The following is a 24,915-nucleotide window of genomic DNA, read 5'->3' as shown; positions in this document are numbered from 1 at the left end:
AAATGTGGCTACAATGGTTTATTTGTTTTGTGGACCTCTTCGGAGAAAGAAAGAAACAGAGAAAGAAAAAAGAATGCCACCAAAACCCATTCTGTTACTAACCAGCTGAGGTGTGTTTCAAAGCAAAATAAAACACATAACAGGTACACACCTAATGTTCACTTGTTCCTTTCCTTTCCTTTTGTGGAAAAAAAATGTAATTGCACTATTCAATGTACGATCCCCACACGGTACATTCATTTCCCTTTTCATGTAAACTGAACATTCAGGCGATCCGTTACATACACAAATGAGACATTTGGACTGAGGCTTCCTGACACAGTCAAGAGCCTTGTCCGATGGAATGTGTCTTCAGGAAAAAAAAGCTTTTAAAAAATGTTGGCTGCATCTTTCAATTTTTTCTGGTTCGCTAACAATGGTTTGTAATTAACTACGGTACAATACTGAGCGCACAGTTTAGGAATGGCAAAAGAACTATTATAGCTGTAAGGCATCTGGCAGGTTGAGTAGTGTTTACTGCAAATGTAGCGTCTTCAGACGGATGTTCCCTCCTTCAAACCATCCTCCTCCACCGCCATCTTCTCTTCTCCCTGCAAAAGAGCAGCATGTGGTAAATGTTTGGGTAAAGGATGAGTCAACTGGTCTGACTGTTTTGACTGGGGATGTTTTAAAGTTGCGAAGGACCATAATAATAATCTCATTTGATATAGATCCTTATCACATCTTCAAAATGTCTCAAAGTGCTTCACAGAAAATACTGTAAAGTGAACTAACTGTATATTCTGTGGACAAAACTGACCAGTTATCATAAATCTTGGCTTCTTCAGAAATAAAACCTCATAAAGGTATGATAAATAATTCTTGGCAGTTCATTCAGGGTCTTTCACATTGGGAGGATGTCTCATTTACTGCAAACTTACTGTAGGTGTTCTGTAGGTGGACACAGCAGTCAATTTGTACACAGCAATGATAGCAGTGGCATTCTAGCCAGCGAACTGTGATTCTTGAACTTCATTATTCAGAATGACCAGGTGGGGGGGTGCGTTACTCAATGTGATGAATATTAGCAGACACGCAAATTTCACTCCTATATTTCGCTGAGAAAGTCTGACCAAACAGTGATGCACTACAAAATGCCTACCTGAAATTGGACAATGTGCTCTCTATCAGAGGCACTGTCCCCAGCCGCTTGCACCTTCTCCAGCTCACCCTGCAGCTGTGATACAGACCTCTGAGCCTGTTAATGTAAGAAATATGCAGGATTAAAGTCCATGAATTTAAGTAGAAGCAGTTACCAACTGTGTGATACAGGTAAAACTAACAACTAAACCAAAATCCATTGATATTAAACTACCAAGGCACATAAGTGCATCTTTCCCATAGTAGAAGAACATTAAAGCATCATAGAGAGTTTCTCCATTGAACTTTTCTCTTTAACTCTATACTTCCCATCTGATTCCCAGGGATATTAATCCCGTTCTCTTGCCTTTTCCAACATTAGGCAAGGGAAAGGGAATAAACAGATTGTTCTTACAGATATTCGGCACAGATATTATTTCACTTAGAATTTAACAGATATTCAGGCCGAAAGGAATTGCCTTCTTTTGCAAAAATTCTTTTGCTGAAAATTTCTGTAATTGTAACCAACTTTTGTCACACGTTGTACCCAGTCCCAAAACTGGGAGAGGCAACATGGTCCAGGCCTCCACTAAGGTCACTGGCTGCAAGAAATTGTACCAAGTGCACCCAAATTTCAGTCACTTTCTTTCAGAGCCATGTTGAATGGAGGCATGAGATCTCCTCTGGGAATGAGAAAATCAAGAGAAATCCAGCATCGAAAGGGGATTGAGCGAAGCTGGTCTCGGAGCAGGCCTCTGACAGCTCATTTCTTGATAAGCAGAATATCAAGGCTTAGCATGCCAGCAAAAAAGTGTGGGTGGGGGTAGGGGTGGAATAAGTAACAGAATAATAAGATTCCTTGCAACTGATATAATGCTTCACCACGTTGTCGAAACGTCTCAAAGCGCTTCGCAGGATTTACTGTGAAGTGTAGTCAAATGCAAATGCTGCAGCCAACTTGCACGCAGCAATGTCCCACAAATAGCTATGAAGTGAATCACCAATTTTATCTGGGGAATGTTGGCCAGGAGGCCAGAATGAATTTGATTCTTTTTCAAATAGTGCAATAGAATTTTTAATGTTTAATTGAACAGGCAGAGGGACCTAAGTTTTAACACCTACTAGACATAAATAAAGACATACCTCTTCAAATTCTTCTGCCAGTTTTTGTCTCAGAGCCTGCTCAGAGTCTCTTGTGTTCACACTTTCTTCCAGCTGGGTCTTAAACTGTACAAAAGAACAGGAGGCATCTCAGTTATTACAAAGGCTGCAGTGCTAGAATAGAGACAGTCAAATAAGGAATGGGTGACAAGCTGGAATCTAGAAATAGCTGAAGTTCAGGGAATAACTATGGCGAGATACAACTCAGATGCCTGTTAAGTACATTATAAACGGTGAAAGTGGACCACAGCACATGGCTACACACAACATGGTGAGGTTAGAGAGGTAAAGGTGTTAATGGTCAGCTTTGCAGACGAGTATGCTTTCCGCTGAGGTGTCCCAATGCACGTGCCGGCTTCTCACCACCCTAACCTCGCCTGGCTCTGGCTCAGTGTGGTGGGCCTGCAACCCAACTGACTCTCCATCGTGCATGTGAGTCTCCATTTCACACAGATGCTGCCTCACCTAGAACAGGGAGCAGCAAAGCTCACTTACAATGCACCAGATTGCACCCACATAACAAAGAAACAGAATATCAGCTCTTTGAATTCATGGGACTATAACTCTTCACAGGTTACAGAAGACGTGCATTAAAATATTGTAACCTTCGAATGGCAAATGAAGGATGAATAGGTAGAAACCGATCACCGTTTGAGGGCAATAATAATAATAATAATAATAATCCTTGCATTTGATATAGCGCTTTTCACGTCGGGAGGACGTCCCAAAGCGCTTCACAGAACACACTGTAAAGTGAATTGACTGTATATTTGTGGGCAAACGCGGCAGCCAATTGCGCACAGCAATGTCCCACAAACAGTCGTAGATTGAAAATGACCAATTTATTATTGTTTTTGGTTTTTTTGGAGGGATTATTATTAGGCGTGTGGAGTAAGGAAACTTGCCCAAGGTTTCGCCCTGCCTGGAATTGTTATACAACTTTCATAAACAGTAGGCATTTGCAACAGTGAACAGCCATAACTGAAGGAAAAAAACCCTACATAATAAGTTTGTACAATGAGTCAAGAGAGAAGTCAAATCTCCCCTTATTCCCCATCCTTATAGACAAAACTTGGCTCTATTACAGCCAAAGTTTGTTCTTAAGTTCTATCCAGTTGACACGTTGGCATTAAGTTATAAACAAAGGTTTTACACGTCATTTAAAGGGGCATGATGTTTATGGAAAAATATTTGACAAACCTTTATCTGTTTTACTGACACTACAACATGATGACGCAGGATGTATTATCATAACAAAAATAGGGCATGGCTATATCACTGTCTGTCTCCGCGTTACCAAGGTTCATGTCAGGTGTTAAGAAATAACATTGTATGTAAGTGATACAACTCAAAGAATACAATTTCAGGTATCAGAAATCTTAACAAAGCGTTTGGCAAAGGAACCCAGCGGAATTGGGAGTGTTTTGTTGACTAGGGATTTACTTGAAGTGAAGCAACACAAAAATTGAAGTAACAAAGAGGTTATTCTCACCAGTGAAAGCTCTTCACTCTGCTTCCGTACTTCTGAGTTAGCCATTTTGAGCTGGTTTTGTGTTTCTCCTAACAGATCTCTCAACTGCAAAGAGCAATAAAAGAATACATCATCAAGTGTCTGCAAGTTAACAGAAACAGTTGTCAAGCTAGAGTTCAATGCCCAGTTTTACTACTTATTTATTGGTTGTGGAGCAGAGCCTTTGTCCTACATTCCCTCTGCAGCTCATCAAACAAGAACATTTGTTAGAAGTGGTCTCACACCAGAAGTGCAAGATACTGTCAAACCAATTTATTTCAAGCAGGAATGACATAAAAGTCTTCAAGGAAAGAATGGATACCAGCTTTCCAAAAACTGAATGCTTCTTGGCAGCAATGTCAAGCTACCAGATGTTCTGCATCTCGATAGCTCCATCTACATGGCCACTATGGTACTGCATCCATAATTTACAAGTGAAAAATAATCACATTATAATAATTATCATCCTTGCCCTTGAGCATCTTATCAGCTCATTGAGACGTCACAAAGTGCCTCACAACATTTACTGTAACATGGTGTGATTGTGGTATTTCTGGGCCATCAATAAGTTTCTTAATTTTTTTGTCACATCTGTAATTTTGTGAAAGTTAGAAGCGCAAAAACAGCAACGCTCTAAACCAAGTTTTTATTAGTAACCTTTTTAATTCCAATCTCACTTGTGTGTCTTCCTATTGCACAAGCATGTATAGATCTGAACTCTGGTTTGCCAAAACAGGTAAAGACAAAAATGGAATAATCAGCCCTTTTAACCTCATCTCTCCAGATTACCTCTCCTTTCATTTTCCAATTACAACACCAAGCCATTTAATTCCTTCCTGCCAACTTGTTCCAGCTGTTAATTACGTTAAAAGAATACGGCCAAATCTGTCCAAAAAATACCCTTCACAACCCCGAACCTGTGCCCTCTTATCTTTCTCTTTGACCGAGCCTTCAGCTCCCCTCTCGACTCTCTTCCCCCTCCTCGCTCCCTCCCTTCCCTCCCCTCACCCTGACCATTTCCCCCCTCCTCGCTCTCTCCCTTCCCTCCCCTCACCCTGACCATTTCCCCCTCCTCGCTCCCTCCCTTCCCTCCCCTCACCCTGACCATTTCCCCCCTCCTCGCTCCCTCCCTTCCCTCCCCTCACCCTGACCATTTCCCCCCTCCTCGCTCCCTCCCTTCCCTCCCTTCACCCTGACCATCTCCCCCCTGCTCGGGTCATGACCCAAGTGTGCAGCGCCTTGGGACGTCCTCCTGACGTGAAAGGCGCCTTATAAATGGAATCTTGTTGTTGTTGTTGTTATCCCTCTACTATGGTGTATCTCAAAGTAATGTTGCACCTTTCTCTATCCCAGTAAAATTGTTATCATTGCTCACTACACCCTCCATTGCATATATAGCCATGAAACCTGAATGTGCACTTTCTTCACTGGGACAATATATTTATGTAACAATTATCTTTATATATTATTATTACACATAACAACAGACAAGCTGCCCCATGAACACCTCAACCTCTAAGGTTAGGGAAACACTGACCCTAGGTATTGCTACATAAAAGTCACACAAAATTGGACAGTACAAAAGAATGCAGTGGTGATTAAAGTGGATAGTACAAGGTGTATTTATATAGGACCTAACATATTTAACAATGTTTCAAAGTGCTTTACATGGACAATAACTGGCAGAGAGAATGGGAGGAGGAGACCATAAGTATGGTCAAAGAGGTAAGTTTTCAAGAGGATTATGAAGAGAGATAGAGAGGGGGAAGCGAGGCAGAGAGACATAGGGAGGGAGTTCCAGAGGGAAGGGTATAGTGGCTAAAGGCCTGGCCACCAATTGTGGAACTGAGGGAGTGATGAACACTAAGCAGGTCCAAGTGTGCCGTGCAGAGGGAGAGAGGGAAACCCGGAGAGGCTAGGCTTATTCCACTTTCTCCTTTTGTATATGTAGACAGACCTGCTCCCCAGCCTCAGCCAATGCCACTCTGTCGCCAACCATTCAGAGAGCCTGAGGGGAAACAGCAGGCCTTTGATCGCAATTTTCACTGGTAACTGAGATCAGGTGCTTTTCCTGCAGCACGACTTGAGGATAAGCCTTCAGTCCACCACCTTGTACCTCAGTGTGTCATTGCACCAATACATAATAGCTATGCCCCTCTTCGATGCAAAACCCAGTGACACATCCAGTTATTTTCTTCTGAATTCATTTTACTGCCCATGTGGGCAGATAAAGTAAGGTACAGTGTAACTCGCTGAGGCTTACCTCTTCCAATTCTACTGAGTATTTCTGGCATTCTGTATGGGCAGATTCTAGCTGGAGTTTCAGCTGTGCCTCCAACTGCGCCACTATCTCCTTCATCTGAAGAGAAAGCAGAGATTTAGATATTTTTCTATTCAGTCTACAGCAAGTTAAAGCAACAACAATAGCTTGCATTTATATAGTTCCACTCTCAAGGTTAATGTCTCGGAGCACTGAACAGTGGTGCGGTTTGATGCTGAGCTGCAGAGGGATGGGAGGTGATGAAAGCATGGTCGAAGAGGAAATTCTTCAAGTGTGTCAGCATGGCTCAGTGGTAGCATTCTCCCCTCTGAGTCAGAAGGTTGTGGTTCATGTTCCACGTTGGGGCTTGAACTCACATACTCTAAGATGTCACTCCGATGCAGTGCTGGGTGTGTGCTGTATTGTCGGAGGTATCATCCTTCAGATGAGACGTTAAACCAAGATCCTGTCAGGTGTATGTTAAATTTTCTATGGCTTCACTCGAAAAGAGAAGGGTGATCCAGGTGTCCTGGCCGACAATGCCCCAAATAAAATTGTTCACTCGCTTCACGGCTACTTGTAGGACATTACTGTACACAAACTGCTGCCATGTTTTGCCCACAAAATATACAGTCACTTTGCAGTATATCCTGTGAAGTGCTTTGAGACATCTCGACGGTGTGATCAGGCACTATATCAAATTACAGGGATTATCAGTATTGAAGACGGACGAAGTCACTGCTGTTTTAGGCCTTGCTGCATGGATCAACAGAATACCAGCCTACCTTGGAGTTAATAATAAACAAAATTTGCATTTGATCTAGTGATTTTCATGTCGAGAGGACATCTCAGAGCATTTCATGGGATCTACTATAAAGTGTAGTGACTGTGTATTGTGTAGCTGAGTTAGAAATTCCATGCATTGAGAGTGGTCTCCCAATACCAAACAGATCATTAGATTATTGAACCATTTGAAATACCTGCTAAAGACTCAGCCAACAAGACATCAGATTTTTAAAAAAATTATCTTCAACGCCAGAATTTAAGCAGATTTACTTTTCACTTAGAAAAAAAGTACAAATGGAACAACAACAACAAAATGATATTTGTATAGGGCCTTTCACATCAAGAAGTTGCCAGTTTACTATTTCAACTGATAGCGCCTTGGGACGTTCTCCCGACGTGAAAGGCGCTTTAAAATGTAATTTTGCTGTTGTTGATAGAGATTGACTAAAAGAACGTGTAAAGCTTGACAGTCTCAAAAGGCAATCACAGGTTCACACATGGAATCATTGCTTTAACAGGCTGAGACACCTTTGAAACAGAAAAGTGCACCTTTTCAATGGGACCCCTTGTTGATTCTCTAAATGGCTCTAGTTCAAAGTAAATAACATGTCGATTGAGGACCCCTTCTTGCTTGTCTGGCCTCAGTTCTCCTGAAGCAGGATAGCTTCTAAGCTGTTCAAGGCTTCACTTTGGACCACAATGCTGAACTGAACACTCCACCGATTATATAAAAGTCTCATTAAAGTCTCTTGGCAGAGAATTAAAGACCACATATTGTCTGATCTCATACCAATATTTTACAGCCTGGTAGAAAATAAAATCAACAGTGCTGCCATCAATGGAAAGTTGTTTCTTCCCTACTTCCATTTTAAATGCTAATTCAATAGCAAACTATAAACCGCTCCTGGCCACCGCATTTTTCCATTGCAATTTATGAAGCTCTCTGCTGCTTGGTGACGGATAAAAAGTTTAATCACAACTCATAGCCTTGTGTAGCAAGATATATAGGCTGCTAACCTCCTTTCCCTTCTCCACAACCTGTCACAATATTCTCTTCCTTCAGCTGGGAGGTCACAATGTGACCTTTGGGTTGCGCACTCCTGCACTGTGTTATGTCAATGGCGCCTCACAAATGGCTGGTGGGAGAGGATCTTTGCCAAAGAGAAAATATCTTGTTATTTTTAACCCTCTTATTCCCTATGCAAAGAGGTCTGCATTAATGCAAAATGCTCAGTACATCATTGGCAACAATTGTCTGCTGGCCCCATTACAGTTCAAGTGGAGGCTGATATTTCAAAATCCGAACAGAGGCATTCCATTCCATACCAAGTCATCAGCTATGCAGTTTATTCAGAACAAACAGAGTCACTGTTTACATGGTTCTGTACCTGTTCTGTGTTTTGGGATTCTAGCTCAAGTCTCTCCACTGTCTCCTCTAATGTTTTCACTTGCGATTGTGCCTGTTAAAAAATACATATCCACAGGTGAGGAGCTAGAAACACATTTGACCTGCTTTTTCATATCAACCAAATCGTCTTCCCATTAGAGAATCAAGCAGCTTCTTAAATGATACATACACGATGCCAAGCACAGACTGTAGATAGTAACAGTAAAGTTACACAGCTCTGGAACACTCTATTGACATTTTGTCCTAAAATAGTCAAATCTTACCTTCCGAAGTTCTGCTTCAGACTCTCCTATCTTTCCTTTCCATATGTGCTCCTCCTCTTCAACACTTTTCTGTAGGTCCTTCAGCATGCCTTCCTAAGAAATCGCACAGGAAAGGAAACACTGAGCAAGATGCAACACAAACAACAGGTTCTGTAGCTAGTTAAGAACTGTCAACTGAGAGCAGAGATAAACTCACCGTCTCAGCAAGCACGATTCTGTACTGATCGCACTCCGCCTGTAAAGTGCTCTGAGCTTCTTCTGCTTCTTTTAATTTAAGTGCTACATCCTGAAAGAGTTTGAACAAGCAGCGAGCAGTCACTACACAGCACATTGAATAATAGCATTCCCAAAGGAGAATGGGTCTGGGAAGGTCAAAGGAGAAAATTGTAGCAAAAATACAGAGCAATTTAATAGGGTTTTACGAACTTTGTGAGATTCTCAGAACTGATGAGTGAGTGATCTATAAATTTTAAATAAGGGAGAAAACGAGAAGGCTGTAGAAATATTTCAGAATATGCATAAAAGTATATTTATATGTAAAAATAATCGTTACAGATGGACAGAAGGAAAGTTGCAATAAAAGATACCAATCCTTTCCAAGTCACCTATCAGTGACTCTTATTTTGTACAACACATACTGATCTTCACCTTTCCTTGCTCAGGGGTCCTGGAGTCAATTGTAGACACGCACATGCCTCTGTATCTAAGTCCATCACCCTCCCCAATTGCTGACTCCTGTGAGCAACCGAGCCTTGCTTACCCGGAGTGCCTTCAGATGCTTACATAAGCTCCCAATTCATAATAATCATAATCCTTGCATTTGATGCTCCACGTCCCCCGCCCCAACCGCCCTACTATCGGTGGTCGGGCCTTCAGCCTCTCAGCCCCCAGGCTCTGGAACTCCATCCCCCAGTGCCTTCGCCGCCTCCTCCCTTTCCTCCTTCAAGGCCGGTCTCAAAACCTTTCTCTTTGACCGTGCCTTCAGCTCCCCTCTCGACTCTCTTCCTCCTCCTCGCTCCCTCCCTTCCCTCCCTCACCCTGACCATTTCCCCCCTCCTCTCTCCCTCCCTTCCCTCCCCTCACCCTGACCATTTCCCCCCTGCTCGGGTCATGACCCAACTGTGCAGCGCCTTGGGATGTCCTCCTGACGTGAAAGGCGCTCTATAAATGGAATCTTGTTGTTGTTGATATAGTGCCTTATCACATCTTCTAGACGCCTCAAAGTGCTTCACAGAATATACTGTAAAATAAATTGACTTTATATTTTGTGCGCGAAATGCGGCAGCCAATTGTGCACAGCAGTGTCCCACAAACAGTCGTGGTTTGAGTGACCAAATTATTATTATTATTTTTGGGTGGAGGGATTATTATCCCCCGGAAAAGCGAACTAACAATTGACTAACAACGGGATTCCTACTTACTGCAAGGTAAACAGAGGCGTGTGGAGTAAGGAAACTTGCCCAACATTTCGCCCTGCCAGGAATCGAACCCAGGTCCTCTCATTTGCGAGGCAAGTGCTCTAACCACTGAGCTACAGCAATGCACAATCTTGCGATACCAATTATGCAATGAGATGCAATATATAGAAAGGCATACATTGTGTTTCTATTTAACTTTGGGTGTTTCTACAGTAAGCCTGCCCAGTACTCACTGAGATATCTGTGCTTTTTTTTTGTTCCTCCAGGGACTCCAGGGCTTTCTCCTTGAACTCTTGCAGCCAATCACTGTAAAGCTAAAATGCAACATGCTTTGGTCAGCACACCATAGGTTTGCACATGAACGTCCCTCCAAATATTGTGAGTAGATCCGAAACATCTGCATTCCTTGAGACTTTATTGTTGATTGCAAAATTTTCAATTTTCACAGGTTTCATTTAATTCTATATCCCCTGTCACAAATGTTGCTAAACAGCCTGGATAATATTCCAGGGGTAATATTGTTCTAAAAACTAATTAATTGTCATTTTCAAAATTCAGTGTAGGACAACCAAAAATAGCACTGAAAAGAATGAGAGCATATGTTCCGAGATGAGAATCAACAGCTAACACACTTATTATTTAGGAAAACACGTATACGTGTATATCAATACACCAAAACCAGCAACAACATTTGACCCTATCTCCTACCTGTTGTGAGGGTACAGGGATCCCTGGGAAGAGCAGCTGCAGCATCTCTTTGGTTTGTATATGCACTGAATTCAGCTGGCATTCTGCCTCTTCCTGAAAGAGAATAACAGGTTATTCAATAAATTGAGATACATGGGTCTTCAAGGGATGGCCTTCTCTATATCCAATGTGAAGCGTTTTTCCCGCCTAGAAGCGCACTGGCACATATTCTCTGAAACTTGAAATTCTCTTCCAGTCAATTGGTCCATGCTGATGGGAGGAAGGTTTCTCCTATAAAGGCCAGCAAATTTCTCATGCTCCCCGTCTTAAGACCATTTTCTTAAAATCTTACAGAATTTTGAAGAAGTCTTAAATTCAGCCGTAATTTCAGCTCGCACTCCCCCAGTTCGGGTGTTCATCCAGTATTGTCATTGAGTTTTGGAATGTCCTCCTAACATGAAAAGACTATATAAATGTATATGTATTGTATTAACTTGGAAGTCGACTTTCTGCAGCATTGAAAAAAATTGGTTTCTAAATTAAAACCGTATTTAAACATTCCATAGATTTACAAAGAATGTACAGCACAGAAACAGACCAGTCTGTGCCAATGTTTATATTCCACCCGAGTCTGTGAGAAACCTCAATTTTTAAGTCTAAGAACATGAGAATTTTCAGACCCGAGGATCCCTATCAAAATCAAAAAGTGCTGCTGAGAATTATGATTCCCGATGGCTCAGTTGATAAGCATGCTGTCTAAGATTGAAGGACATAGATCGGGAAGGTGGATGCAAGGTTCGAGCTATACAGGGTTAGCTGATCTATGCTGGAGTACTGGTAGCAGACATATGATTGGCCTCAGTGTCCCTATCTTAATGAGGGGAAAAATCAGTCAGAGAACCCACAACTCCTCACTGCCCAGTGTGTTAGTTAAACACAAGATGGGGCTCGGCTGTGATTGCAAAAAAGGCTGACTAGCCTGTGACAGCTGATGTGTCAAAGCTCACATGTGAAGAATAGCCACTTGGGTGAGGTAATGGATCATACCCTTAAGAGCTATAGCCTAACAAAACCATCAGCACCTTCTAGAGAGGAGAAAATCAGGAGAGGGGAGTAAAAGAAATATGACTTAAGTGATTCTAGTTTATCCTTTCATTTTGTTTTGTCAACACGATTGAGTATTTTGGTTTTAATATGTGCTGACTATGTGATTAAGTGAGTGGTACAGTATTGCATGGAGGGATGACTGAGCTCGATATGGCAGTGTACATGAATTAACTTATGCAGGTTACTGATTATATCTTCATTCGCTTTAATTCAGCTCCTTCAGACTATCAGCTTCAACTCCCTAATCCAAGCTTCAACTGGAGGGTAGAGAACAAGCATGGACATCAATAGTCAATGAGACATAATGGTTCCTCTGTAAAATTGACCATGGAAATATCATCTATGTAGAGCAATTAGCTGGAGCTGAAAGAAGGAACAATAACTTGTTTATTTTTATCATAACGAAACGACTTGAGGAGCTTCACAAGTAATAATGTCATAGTGACCAGCGGCATATTGGCTGTATGGGAAATCAGGAAATTTGATAGACCATGATGTGAGGCTGGATGAATATCCCGCAGTTTCCTTTGATTACTTGCAGGGACCAGGGAATATTTCTGCAGAACTTTCCCTCAGGGAATTAAGAGGCGTAGAGTCCACTTTGGAGCAAATTATTCAAGGCCTGTGGCTGTTGTGGTTTTACTGGCCAGATAGCTATTTCTCTTTCAAAGCATTTGTATGTTTTTATTGGAAAACAAAGATTCCGAGAACTGATTGAAAGGAAATCCTATGAACGTTGTGGCTGTACATTATTGAGTAGAGGGTGGATATCAGAAGTTTGTTTCTGGATTTCAGTTATCTTCATCTGACAAGCCAGGACCTATTCATCTCCGTGTTGATCAGCGTAACAATGGAGAATTGGAGCAGAATCAAAGGGAGTGGCTGGCATGGCCAAACAGCCTAGGAACACTGGAACAGGAGTAGGACAATCAGACATTCAAGCTTACTCATCCATTAATTCTACTGCACCCTTCATCTCAATTTCCCCTGTCTGGTCTCTATATCATTTAATATCCGTACTTAATTTAAAAAATGCCTGAAGCAGTCAAGAGGTACGTCTCGAGACAGACTTGAGGGACATCAGGTTGCGAAGGGATCAAGTTGGAATCTATCTCCCTCTTTTTATTCCATTCGCTACTTTGGATGAAACCACCCTCATGACTTCAGGATATCAACAATTACTGTGTGTTCTCTCTCAAATCGGACAGGAGATTCCAGCAAGCTCCTAGGATAAGGACACTGTCTTTTCTGGAACTTACAGGCTGCCCTGAAGCGCTCCGAGATGCTACCCTGTGTGGAAAGTGCTATATAAGTAAAAGTTCCTGTTGTTGTCGTTGCCTGCTTGAACACTACTCAAGAGTGGTGCACATTTTGTCATATCACAAAGCTTCCGACCTTTGCTTTCTCTGTAGTACTCAATTTCTCTGCACGCATTGTTTCAGCTGCTGCCAAAGCCTCCATTGCCTTCCAGTTTTTCTCACGGAGCTCCTATTTGGAAACAGTTCAATGACAGACCATGCAGTGATTTGTAGGTGAGTTTCTGCGTGGGTAATGTGATTTCTGGTAGGAACCAGGTTCTTTAAAAAGCAGAGGAAATGCCGGAAGCCAAGGTCGGCAACTTATAATGTCTCCCCACATTTAATAGCAAGGATGAATAACCAGTTTACTGATCTTATTTTGACATTCGATTAAACACAAAGTACTGCTGTCACATGCGATATGTATATTCGCAGGTTCTTTTCCCCTATCTCTCCTTCCAATTGTTCTATCTCTTCTTCTGAAGATGCTAACTCTCCAATATAATACAAGTTTACAATTATATAGTGCCTTTTACATCGGGAGAACGTCCCAAGGCGTTTAACAATAAGGGGTACGATTCCACAAGCATTTTTGGCCATTCTTTACGTGTGAGTCTGGACAATGAGTATAAGCAGGATATTCAAGCAAGAGGGAAGAGGGGTGAACAGGACTAGGCATCGCAGTTACACAAACACACTTTTCAGCAAAGGGGCACTGGACAGCAATTTGGAGCAGGATCACTAGCTGATTACCTCTCTCCCTATTCCAGAGACACATCAATTGTAGGGACCCTTCTCCCGCCATGACAGAGATCCCCTCACACAGCACAGATCAGAGAACAAACTTAGGACCATCCAATTCTGTAGGGCTAAATAACACTTTATCAACAGTGGTACCAGGGAGCCATGCAGGATTTTCAGTTGCAAGTGAAACTCGACATGAAGCATTTTTGTTTACATTTTACACAGGAAGTTCAATTTCCTAATTGTGAAATGAATAGTAACCACAACAGCCTGCGATTCTGGAATCATTCCCTATGTTAAATGCATGTCCTATTTTGTCTGGAAAATATACAGTCAGTTCACTTTACAGCATATTCAGTGCAGAGCTTTGCGACATCTTGAAGACATGATAAGGCGCTATATAATAATATAATATAATAATATATAATATAATAATAATATAATAATCCTTGCATTTGATATAGCGCTTTTCACGTCTTCTCAACATCTCAAAGCGCTTCACAGAATAGACTGTAAAGTGAATTGACTATATTTGTGGGCGAAGCGCGGCAGCCAATTGCGATTGAAAATGATCCATTTATTATTGTTTTTTTGTTTTGGAGGGATTATTATTAGGAGTGTGACGTAAGCAAACTTGCCCAAGGGTTCGCCCTTCCGGGAATTGAACCTAGGTGTCTCGCTTGGAAGGCAAGTGCTCAAATATATCAAGTGCAATTATTATGAAGTAGCAAAACATTGGAGGAACCACAAGCAGCAGGGGAGAGGACTCTCCTGGAGATGACTTGGGCCACAGTTAAAAGACTGACTGACCTAAACTCGACTTTGGTGAGATCAAAGGCCCCAAAACTCTAACTGTAAGACCATTTTGTCATAAAAAAGACACTTTTCCATTGATCATAAATGTGACTACGACCACCAAGAGAAGTACTGCATTTGAGGGAGACTCATTACCATGCATTTTATTTTCTCCCCTCTTTTTGTGAAGGCAGTGGGTCAGGCTGCAACTTCCTGCATTGCAGAAGCAGTTGTCTAATCCAGATAGTCATTCTCCCCTGTGGGTGAGTGTTGACATTAGGCAGCTCACAACTGTGTCTGATCCTGTCCTGACCCCACATCAACATACCCCTGTTGAGATTAGTTCACTGAGCAATGATTATGGGCCTGAACCTCAGATTATCCTGGTCTTGTGCTCTTTATATCTGTTGTCACAGTCACTTTACTCACCGAGCCACCATCCATAATCAGAAAAAGAAGCAAAGCCAAGCAGACCCAGCTTAGGAAACGTATTAATACTTGTAAAACAATAAAAGATGCCTGAAGTCGGGCTTTCTGTCAATACTGTGTGAGCAGCAACCACTACGATCAAGCCTTTAGTGTTAGTGGAAGCTGTCTGGGCACATGAGGCACACAGTAATAATAATAATAATAATAATCGTTGCATTTGATATAGCGCTTTTCACGTTGGGAGGACGTCCCAAAGCGCTTCACAGAACATACTGTAAAGTGAATTGACTGTATATTTGTGGGCAAACGCGGCAGCCAATTGCGCACAGCAATGTCCCACAAACAGTCATAGATTGAAAATGACCAATTTATTATTTTTTTTTGGTTTTGGAGGGATTATTATCAGGTGTGTGGAGTAAGGAAACTTGCCCAAGGTTTTGCCCTGCCTGGAATTGAACTCAGGTCTCTCGCTTGCAAAGCGAGTGCTCTCACCACTGAGCTATAGGACTCCAGTATCTGGTACTACAGGAAAGAACAATTCTGAGCCAAATCAGACAGTTCACTACCTAGTTGATAATTTGGCCCAAACCACTTCAAACTCTTCTTGAAAGTTACAGCTGAAAGATAATCTGTGTAACACTCACATTGTTTTTGTTCTTTTGCTGATCACTTATTTCTCTGAGTTGCAGCAGCTCTCGTTCCAGGGCAAAAACCTGAGCATCTTTTTCCTTCAGTCTGAAGAAAGAAGTGACCAGAAAGACCAGAAATTACACCATTAATCAGCTATACACTCGCATCACAGACACACTCACACCAACACACATCACAATCACACACACACTGACAGACACACACCACAAATTCACGCAGACACAAAGACATACGTACACATAGACAGACACACACTTATCACAGACATCACACATACACATATTATTATTTATTATTTATTATTATTATACACACACACACTCAGATATCCAATCAGACACACACACACTCACAGGCACACAGACATATCACAGTCACACATCACACACTCCATGCATCCATCACAGACACATGCCACACACAGACACACACATACCCGAATGCACACATTCACACCGCAGATATTCACACACACACAAAATTATACACCACAGATATGCAAACAGATTCATTCATACACATACACAGCAGTGCAATCAGACATATCACTTCCATACTGTTCAAGCAGCACTTTACCTGTTCTCCAGGTCCTCTATTGCTGCAAATTGGGTGGCCTAAAATTTTAAAAGAAATTAACAAGTGAAAGGATTGCTCTTATGGGAGCCAGTATAGACATGATTGACCAAATGGCCTTCTTCTGTGCTGTAAATTTCTACGGTTCTGTAATAAAGTATTTTTTTAAAAATCCTAGCAGAAACAAAAACTGCAAAAAAAAACTTCAATTCAGCCACTAGATGGCCTAATTATTAAGCCTGACTGAAGACATGCTCCCTTCCTCCCCTACTTTCCAGTACGCAGTGATTAATTCAGTGATTCCTCTGGTAACTTGTCCAAGTGGCTCTTTTTCACAAGCAGTCTAGACAGTGAGTAGTAGCATGCTATTTAAAGCTGAGCCTGATCCTGTACTCACCCAATGTTCATACGCATGCATTTTGTAGCATGTGTCAATTCGCAGCATGCGTTATATCCTGCAGTTGTTATCTCCCCCCCACAGAAGCACTCCAGAAAGTGGGCGCAGAATGGCTAAATGATCTCCCACCGATGGAAGAGCAGTTTTGGGGTGGTGGTGGGGTGGGGGAGGAACATGAAATAGACTCTTGTCAGCTGAGGAAAGGGAGGGTCAGAATTGCTAGGGTTCCATGATGTTGCACAGGTAGGTCGGGGCGAGGCGAGTGATTTGAGTGCGAGAACAAGGATCTTGAATCCGATCCACTAGCAGATGGTGAGCAGGTGAGGATGAGGGTAGATGGCCTTATGGAATCTGGAACAGGAGAGAACCTGGCACACCTCAAACACAGTGCCATATCTTAAAAGTCTTTGTTTTACCGATTTTCACTGATAAAATCAGTTTTTCTTTTAGTGAAGTTCAATCAGTAAGTAACTTATCATTCAACAAGGCATCACAGAGACCCCTGAAGAGCTCTTGAAAGTAAAAAGGTTACAAAATAATTACACTCCCAAAGTTACCTGGTCCACTTCTTTCTCGGTCTCTTTGCTCTGGTCTGCCTCAAGCAGTGTCTCTATTGACTTAATTCTTTCTTCCAGCTGTGCTTTGTCAGAACTGGCTTCCATCAGCTTGGTCCGAAGGCTGTCCAGCTCCTCTGTTTTACTTTTCTGGTCTGCATTTGCGGAAGCCAGCTTGGCCTGAATATCTGTAACCAAATAAAGAAGCTGATTTATAACTAGCAAGAAACAGCGCCCCATTAATTGATACTCCCCACCTCTCTACCCATGGCATCATTGGCATCTGTGAATAGGCGAAAGTACAAATAGAGTACATATTTCTTATAATTTTAGAGAATTTCATTTTTCAAATATTCTCAAGGGGAATGAAGTAGAAAAATCCTTGCATTTGATACAACAATTTTCACATTGGTAGACATCTCACAACGCTTCACAGGATTTACTGTAGGTATAGTGACTGTATTTTGTAAGCGAACACAGCAGCTAATTTCTGCAGAGCAAACTCCTGTAAACAACCCGTGAAGTGAGTGACCAGTTTCATCTGAGTGACTGTTAGCCAGAATACTGGCAGAAATTCTTTTCTCTTTTCCAATCGGGCCATGAAATCTTTAACATCCACCTGAATATGCCAGGATTCCTTATTAAGGAATCCTATTAAGAAATGTGACAAATTTCTCCTCAACTTATCTCCCCCTTTAACCCCCGCTCCAGTTACCATTCCACTCACCGTTTAAGCTACTTTGAGTCGCCTGCTGCTCTCCTTTAGTCTTCTCTATGCTAGCCAGCAAGCTGGTGTGGCTGCTCTGAGATTTACGGAGCTCTTCGCTAACATCGTCCAACCTCTTCTGCAATGTGCTTTCAGTTTCCTGCTTATTTGACTGAAAGAAAAGAAAAATCAGACAAAGAATAAACGATTGTTCTAAATAAAGAAGCGCTCGGAGTCAGGCCACGGCTGTTGCTAACAAGAGCTGCAGAGACCCCGGGCCAAATACAAGGCACGGACGAACTGCATGAAAATACATAGTTGCCCTGTTACAGTGCACTTCAGTATACCACAGGTCTGGATATAATGCAGTAAGCATAATGGAGTCCTGTAGCTCAGTGGTTAGAGCACTCGCTTTGCAAGTGAGAGACCTGAGTTCAATTCCAGGCAGAGGGCGAAACCTTGGGCAAGTTTCCTTGCTCCACACAGAGCCTAATAATAATCCCTCCAAAACCAAAAAAAAAATAATAACAAATTGGTCATTTTCAATCTTCAGTGAAAGTGAGTGCAAGTGGTCATGCTGTAACTCACACCGGACAGAACCCGGTTTCATTTTTGAAAGATCCCAATTTCTGCAATATGACCGGGCTGGCTTGTACCTAACAGGTTCTCCCAGGGAAGGGTCACGTCAGATGGACGAGATTAATTTCCTTTGAAATGCTCGGGAAGGAATGAGCTAAGAAGCAAAGCAAATGTGGGTGACGTGGAAACAGACTGTCCCATCACTTTGATCCTGACAGATGATATCTCTCTTACCTGAAGCTGCGTTATCTGCTGCTCATACTTGGCAACCTTTGCCTCCAGAGACTTCTTCTGCTGCTCATCTTGCTGGAGGGACTCGGATTTCTCATTCAGCTCCTTGGTCAGTTTGGTGCACTCCTGGCGCAGTTTGGCCAGTTCAGCGTTTTGTCTGCAACAAACGTTGATTGGAATTTAGTATCAAAAAATGAAGGTTCAGAAGGCACACTCAGTGCAAACTCCACAAAAACAATCACTTTGATATCTTAAAGATTGAGTGTGTAAGGAGTAAATGTTTTGCTTTCAGATGTATAAGCTGGCAATTAACTGTTGCCTGCACGCTGGACAATAGCAAGTCTACACTTTGGGTTGAAATCTCGGAAATATAATGATGCTGAAATGTCAAGAGAAAATGTTTAGTCACACACCTACATGTATCGCAGCCAGAGACGGGAATTTTCTCAAGGACACGTTTGAACCGGCAACGGGAGGTAAGAGTTTATAAGCAAATTTAATATGACAAATTTTGAATGAATCACTAGGTTGACCCTGTTATCATCACAGGCTGGTGACCCAACAACTTACTTGCTCTCAGTCTGACTTGTAGCCTGGTTTAGGGCATCCCTTAAAATGGAGTTCTCCTGCTGCAGACGGGCTATCTGGGCATTGGGACCATTCTCGAGCTGTTCCTGGAGGGTTCGAATCTGGAAAAAAAACACTTGATCAATCATTGGCTCTATGTGTCTTTTAGAGGCAAAGCGCTAAAACAAAAATAAACAAGTCACATAAGCTGCACTCTACCGTTATTTCCTCTGGAGAATTGTTCAGCATGTATATTGCTTTCAAACCTCTCCGTGCACACTCACAATCCATTCATTTTATTTTAACTGAGATGCTATTCCAATTTGAAACACCCTGCATAAATGTTAAATTGTTGTTGCTATAGTAGTAGTAGTTGTAAGAGTACAGCATCACAACACTGGTACAAATTCAGGTAGTCACTTCAACAAGCTCACACATGGGTTCTGACGAAGGGTCGTGAACCTGAAACATTGACTCACTTTCCTTTCTCCATAGATGCTGCCTGAACTGCTGAGTTTTCCCAGATCTCTCTCTTTTTGTTTCAGATTTCCAGCATCTGCAGTGTTTTGTGTTTTGTTCATTTATGTGCAAACTTACTTCTTTTTGGGGGGAAAAGTTACAGACTAAATACAGCGGATTTCAGCATAGCAACTCTCTCTGGTCTTCAAGCTCACGTTTTATATAAAAGCTTATGGATTTATTTTAGCATTTAACATAAGACAACAACAACAGCAACAACTTCCGTTAATATAGTGCCCTTCACATGTGGTAGCATCCCGGAGAGTTTCACAGTGGTGGAGTCTGAAAACAAGCCAAGGGGAGAGGAAGAGGCCAGGTGACCATAAGCACGATCAAAAAGGAAGGTCTACAGTCAGGATTCAAAGGTGGGGAGGAAAGGGGGCAAAGATAATTTTTGCTAGGAAGAGTGTCAGAAGCCAGGATACTGGACTCATTTAAAGAACAGCTTGATGCTGCGATAGGAGAGCGGTGGGGTGAGTATTCTGGTAGGATGAAATCAGTGGAGCCAAAGGGCCTTTTTCACTCAGCCTAATCTTGTGATTGTGACCTTGTGATGACATGAAGTTGTCTCTCGGAGCTGGGCATGAAGGAGCAGTGGCCTCCAGGTTACATGTCAACAGTGCCTCAATTGGACAGATTACATATGGACAGGCATTAAAAGGGCTCAGGTGGTAGCTAGTGACCTTGGACTGGAGCTGCTGTGACTCGGTTATATGGTCCTGGTAGCTGGCCTGCATGCGGGTCTGCATGGCGTTCAACTCCTCCCCCCGTGCTGACAGCTGCTCTTTCAGTTTAGCCTCGGTGGCAGCAGCCTTGGCTTTTTCAGCTCCAAATTCCTGCAAGGTAGAAAAGTGTGCTTTATAACAGTAATGCCTTAGAGCAAAAGTAAAGAGAGTTCACATCTCTGCAGCTCATATTACCATTCTGCTTGGACATAACAAAATGTTGAGGGAAGGACATTTTCCTCATCGCCTTAATTCCTCTTGTACATGGACTCTCAGCACGGCATCTTGTTCGATTTTGAATAACACCAAATATTTCTTTGCTTGGTACAATACGTCTAGTGAGGATGTCTTCAAGTGCTTTACACAGCTGACTGGGCACCCGAGACAGGAAGGTGGTAGATTATTCCAAACATTTATAATTCTTTATTGTTAGGACTTGATGACTAACTAAACACCAAATTCTAAGTGTGGTCAGACTACTGCACAGCAAAGCCTCAGGATAACTTTTGTAGACTCCGACATCCATTCCTATTCTTGCTGTAGATCATATTAGCTTTACAATTGCAGCCCATGCTGAGAAATAGAGTGACACTGAGACCAAGAAACAAATATTGGAAGTCTCAGTACCAGTCAGTGCTCTGCATCACCTGAAGACTAAACTAGGATCAAGAAATGTGAAAACTCTTTAAACTACGTTGAATTACAATAAATATGCAATTTCCTGTTTTCAGTAAACAGGCTTCCAAGTTTGTTGAGGAGAAGGTGGTCTGTGATATAAAGGGAATAGATTAAACGTCCCTAAATAAATCCTTTAGGAATTAACAGTGAGTGTTTACCTTGTTGAGCTCTCGAAGCTTATTTTTGGCTGCACTGGAGTCCTCTTGTTCTGCTACAAACTGCTTCTCCTTCTCTTCCAGCTGCCGTTTCAAAGCCGCAACTGGGTCACCTTTCTGAGTAGCCTACACATCACAAACAGAAAGATCAATAAGAATTAGCAATACGCATGCACAAACACACTTACTCACACATGAACGCACACAGATGCACACAAGTACATATGCAACATGTGGAGTTTTCCAATGCTGAATCCCACAACTACAATATTTATTTTGGGATAATCATTAATAAACAAGAGCTGTGGAATGATAGACCCCTAATGTTATAATGGGGGGGGGGGGGGGGTGGTGGGGGGGGGAGAGGTCTAAGGGTCTACAGTGCAGTTCTATTATAATGTGCTTCTTTATAGTATATATTTGGTTAAAATATAGTGGCACTGTGGACCCCATTCGCTGAGCACCCACGCAGCCAGCTCACTCACTCCCTACATGCCTTCCGGCTTACATAATAAAATGATGCCAACCAAATACAACAATAACTTGCATTGCTATAGTGCCCTTCACCCGGGTAGCATCAGAGAGAGCTCAACATCCTTAAAGCGCTTAATAACCTGTGCATGATCAGCAAATAGGAAGTGATGTCGGCGGTGGCCTGGTGACACAGAAGTTCAGTCGTTTTTCTTTTAATGCAGGAACAATTGGCTGGCGTGCAGGAAGCGAATCGGCTGGCTGAGCACATGTGTGGTGAGACCAGCTATTGCCCTTCGCTATAGTTGAGTTGTGATCTTACAACTCCCAAACATCGCAATATAATAATGCTCCAGTGTATTTCAAACACGATTCTTTAATGGATTCTGGAAGCTGAGTGAGGACTCTTTCCGGTAACCCCACGCATCACGCTGACTTGTAGGAACTCGCTCTGAAGGTCGATAGAGTTGGAGGGATTTCCCGGCGGTCAGTTGGTAAGGCACCAGACCCCAACTATATGGAGTTGGCAAATAATCGGTCTCACATTGAACACAAAATAGAGACTTGGTAGGACCAAATGCCAATAAACACTATGGGTAATATCTAGTCTGTGCATATCTTAAAAACGATTGTTCCACAAAAAAAATGAAATTAACATTTGTGGGCCCAATGGATGTCATTCTATTTCATTGTAATCCACAGTCAATTTGATTCAATGTGGGAGATGTTCATGCTCTCTCAAGGATGATTCACCAGCCTTGCTTCTCACTGAGGCCCACAATGTAAACACAGTCGGTACCCGCTGGGTGGGTTTGTTCTAAAATTCTATCAGTCATGGGTTCATTCCTAATCCACCCAGATATGACTATCCAATGGCTGCCTCAAAATCCTCAAGTGCTGTATTTGCAGATTGCACTTGCTGAGTTAGAGCAAAAAAATTCAGGTGAGTTAATTTTTCACCCCTCTATCTGACTGCAGTTCTCATAAGGCCCACGCAGACAATCAATAGTTCAAACAAGGTAAACATTCAGTTTATCATGTCTTAGGAAATACAAAGTCTACACAGAGTACAGATGTCACATGCTGCTCATTTCCCGCATATAAACCAAGTGCCCTTGACCGTATAACCAATAGACAGCGACAGCAAGCAGTAACGTTAGCCACTGGATCACATAACTCGTTATTTAACACCTTAATACTTACTCAATTACGTAAGTATTAAGGTGTTAAATAAGAATGAATCTATCCACAAACTAAGCACAGACCGAGGATTGAGGCTTTGAGACCTGTTAGGGCCATATAGCACACATCACATTGTGCTGCTCTGAGCCACCAAGCAATTGGGAACCGCACACATTTTTTTCTGTCGCTGCTTTTGATTGTAAGGTAAAAGCAATATCAACACCATTGGCTGTCATAATGGTGAAAGTGAACTGAGCTTTTATCTTACCGTGTGCCAGGTGTCCTGAACAATGCCAGCTTTATCCATGAGGATTTCGATCAGTCGCTGGGCCTCACCCTCACTAAAATCCATGCTGCTGACAGTGGAGACTAGGGACTTGTAGGGAATGTACAATGGGCCATCCAAGGAGTCAGCAGGAATTGCTGCTAAGAAAATAGGATAAAGGAGAACGTTAGAGAGGAGCAGAGCAATATCGTAGTTACATTTACATTAACCATTCTCTTAATGAACTTTAAACTCCTTCAAAGTTAGTGTCGCAAATGCAAGATCCTACAAACTTGTGGAAGTGTGCAAGTGTGTGCACCTACAGCTTTTACACACAGCGACCAAAGAGCCAAAGATCACTCGTATCAGGGTACAAAAAAAGGTGTTAAATTGCGCTAAGACGCAATTTATGCACCAGATTTTATGGTAATTAATTTGTCCAACCTGTAAAATAATAATAATCCTTGTATTTAATAGAGTTGGGAGGACTTCACAGGTTCTACTGAAAAGTGTAGTGACTGTGCATTTTGCAGACAAATAACTAAAGAGAAAAACTTTACTGCACCAAGCAGCTGAAAATATTTCCATGGATAAAAATAAAAACAAATATCAATGTCCATAGGCCCAAAGTTTCTCATGTTCTTAATAATATTGGTTGCATTTGAAAAAGTGCCTCATCATGTCTTGAAGACGTTTCAAAACACTTCACAGAATATATTGTAAAGTGAATTGACTCTATATTTTGTGAGCAAAACACTTAGGAAAGATCATGCAGAATTTTTGGAAAACCATGTTCGATTCAGTCTTAATTTAGTAGCTAGGTTTCTGCAAGTCTTTGAAATTATGTCCAAATTTAAGAATTTTCAAAATTCTGCAGAAACTTACATTTTAAGACAATGATCTTAAGGCTAAGAACATGAGAATTGTGGGTCGCTGCAGAGGTTCGAAATTCCATCACGTCATAGCTTGTTAAGACTAGAAAAAGTACACCTGGGTTCAATTCCAGGCAGGGTGAAATCGTGGGCAAGTTTCCTAAATTCAGTCTTATTTTTTAACAACTGCAAAAAAATGGGTTGCAGAATTTAGACTTAATCCACAATTCTGAGAAAGCTAAAATTTTAACACAAAATAGTCTTACTCCCAGGCTTAGCCTAATGTGGGTCTCTGCTGGTGCTTAGACTGAATGCACAAGTGCTACCCAAGACCTTAGGAGACCATTTAGCGACCACTGGTGGTAAAAGCAAATGATTAAAAATTATTACACTTTGCTAATGAGGCAGAAAAACGCGTTCTTTCAAATGACCAGCTCACTATTTGCAATGGCTTTAATAACAGCATGGTATAATTTTTACACTAATGCACACACACATCTGCCAAACATCCATCACAAGGAAGTTGATTTGTGACATTGAGAGCATACATATCCTTTTGCATTACTAATGGAAATTTACCTTTTATATTACATTGGGGAGGGGGGCAGAGCAGAGACAACAACAAGTTGCATTTATATGGCACCCTCCATGCAGGGTAGCGTCTCAGAGTGCTTAACATTGGCAGAGCCTGACTCCGAGCCGGGGAGGGGGAGGTGACCGTAAGCACGGTCGAAGAGGAAAGTTTTCAGGAGGGACTTCAGACGGAGGAATTGAGGGAGAGTGTTCCAGAGTTTTGGGGTGTAGT

At 42.0% G+C, this 24,915-nt stretch overlaps 1 protein-coding gene across 1 annotated transcript in view; it reads right to left on the bottom strand.

Annotated features, from left to right (window-relative positions):
• Window positions 1-24,915, bottom strand: part of LOC103179245 (ribosome-binding protein 1) — a 65,354-nt gene continuing 40,439 nt past the window's right edge. The window contains 21 exon segments of the mRNA XM_007894428.2: window positions 1-590; window positions 1,142-1,237; window positions 2,263-2,346; window positions 2,653-2,745; window positions 3,773-3,856; window positions 6,054-6,149; window positions 8,225-8,296; window positions 8,508-8,600; window positions 8,704-8,793; window positions 10,159-10,239; window positions 10,634-10,726; window positions 13,115-13,207; window positions 15,630-15,720; window positions 16,213-16,250; window positions 17,164-17,348; window positions 17,888-18,038; window positions 18,680-18,833; window positions 19,247-19,365; window positions 20,446-20,598; window positions 21,324-21,446; window positions 23,242-23,399. Coding sequence (XP_007892619.2) covers window positions 534-590; window positions 1,142-1,237; window positions 2,263-2,346; window positions 2,653-2,745; window positions 3,773-3,856; window positions 6,054-6,149; window positions 8,225-8,296; window positions 8,508-8,600; window positions 8,704-8,793; window positions 10,159-10,239; window positions 10,634-10,726; window positions 13,115-13,207; window positions 15,630-15,720; window positions 16,213-16,250; window positions 17,164-17,348; window positions 17,888-18,038; window positions 18,680-18,833; window positions 19,247-19,365; window positions 20,446-20,598; window positions 21,324-21,446; window positions 23,242-23,399 — 2,204 coding nt within the window. The 3' untranslated portion in view covers window positions 1-533.

Source organism: Callorhinchus milii, unplaced genomic scaffold (genome assembly GCF_018977255.1).
Source record: "Callorhinchus milii isolate IMCB2004 unplaced genomic scaffold, IMCB_Cmil_1.0 Scaffold3, whole genome shotgun sequence".
In the NCBI taxonomy this organism is placed as follows: domain Eukaryota; kingdom Metazoa; phylum Chordata; class Chondrichthyes; order Chimaeriformes; family Callorhinchidae; genus Callorhinchus; species Callorhinchus milii.
Note: the sequence above shows the minus strand (reverse complement) of the source record. Positions and strands in the feature narration are given on the sequence as shown.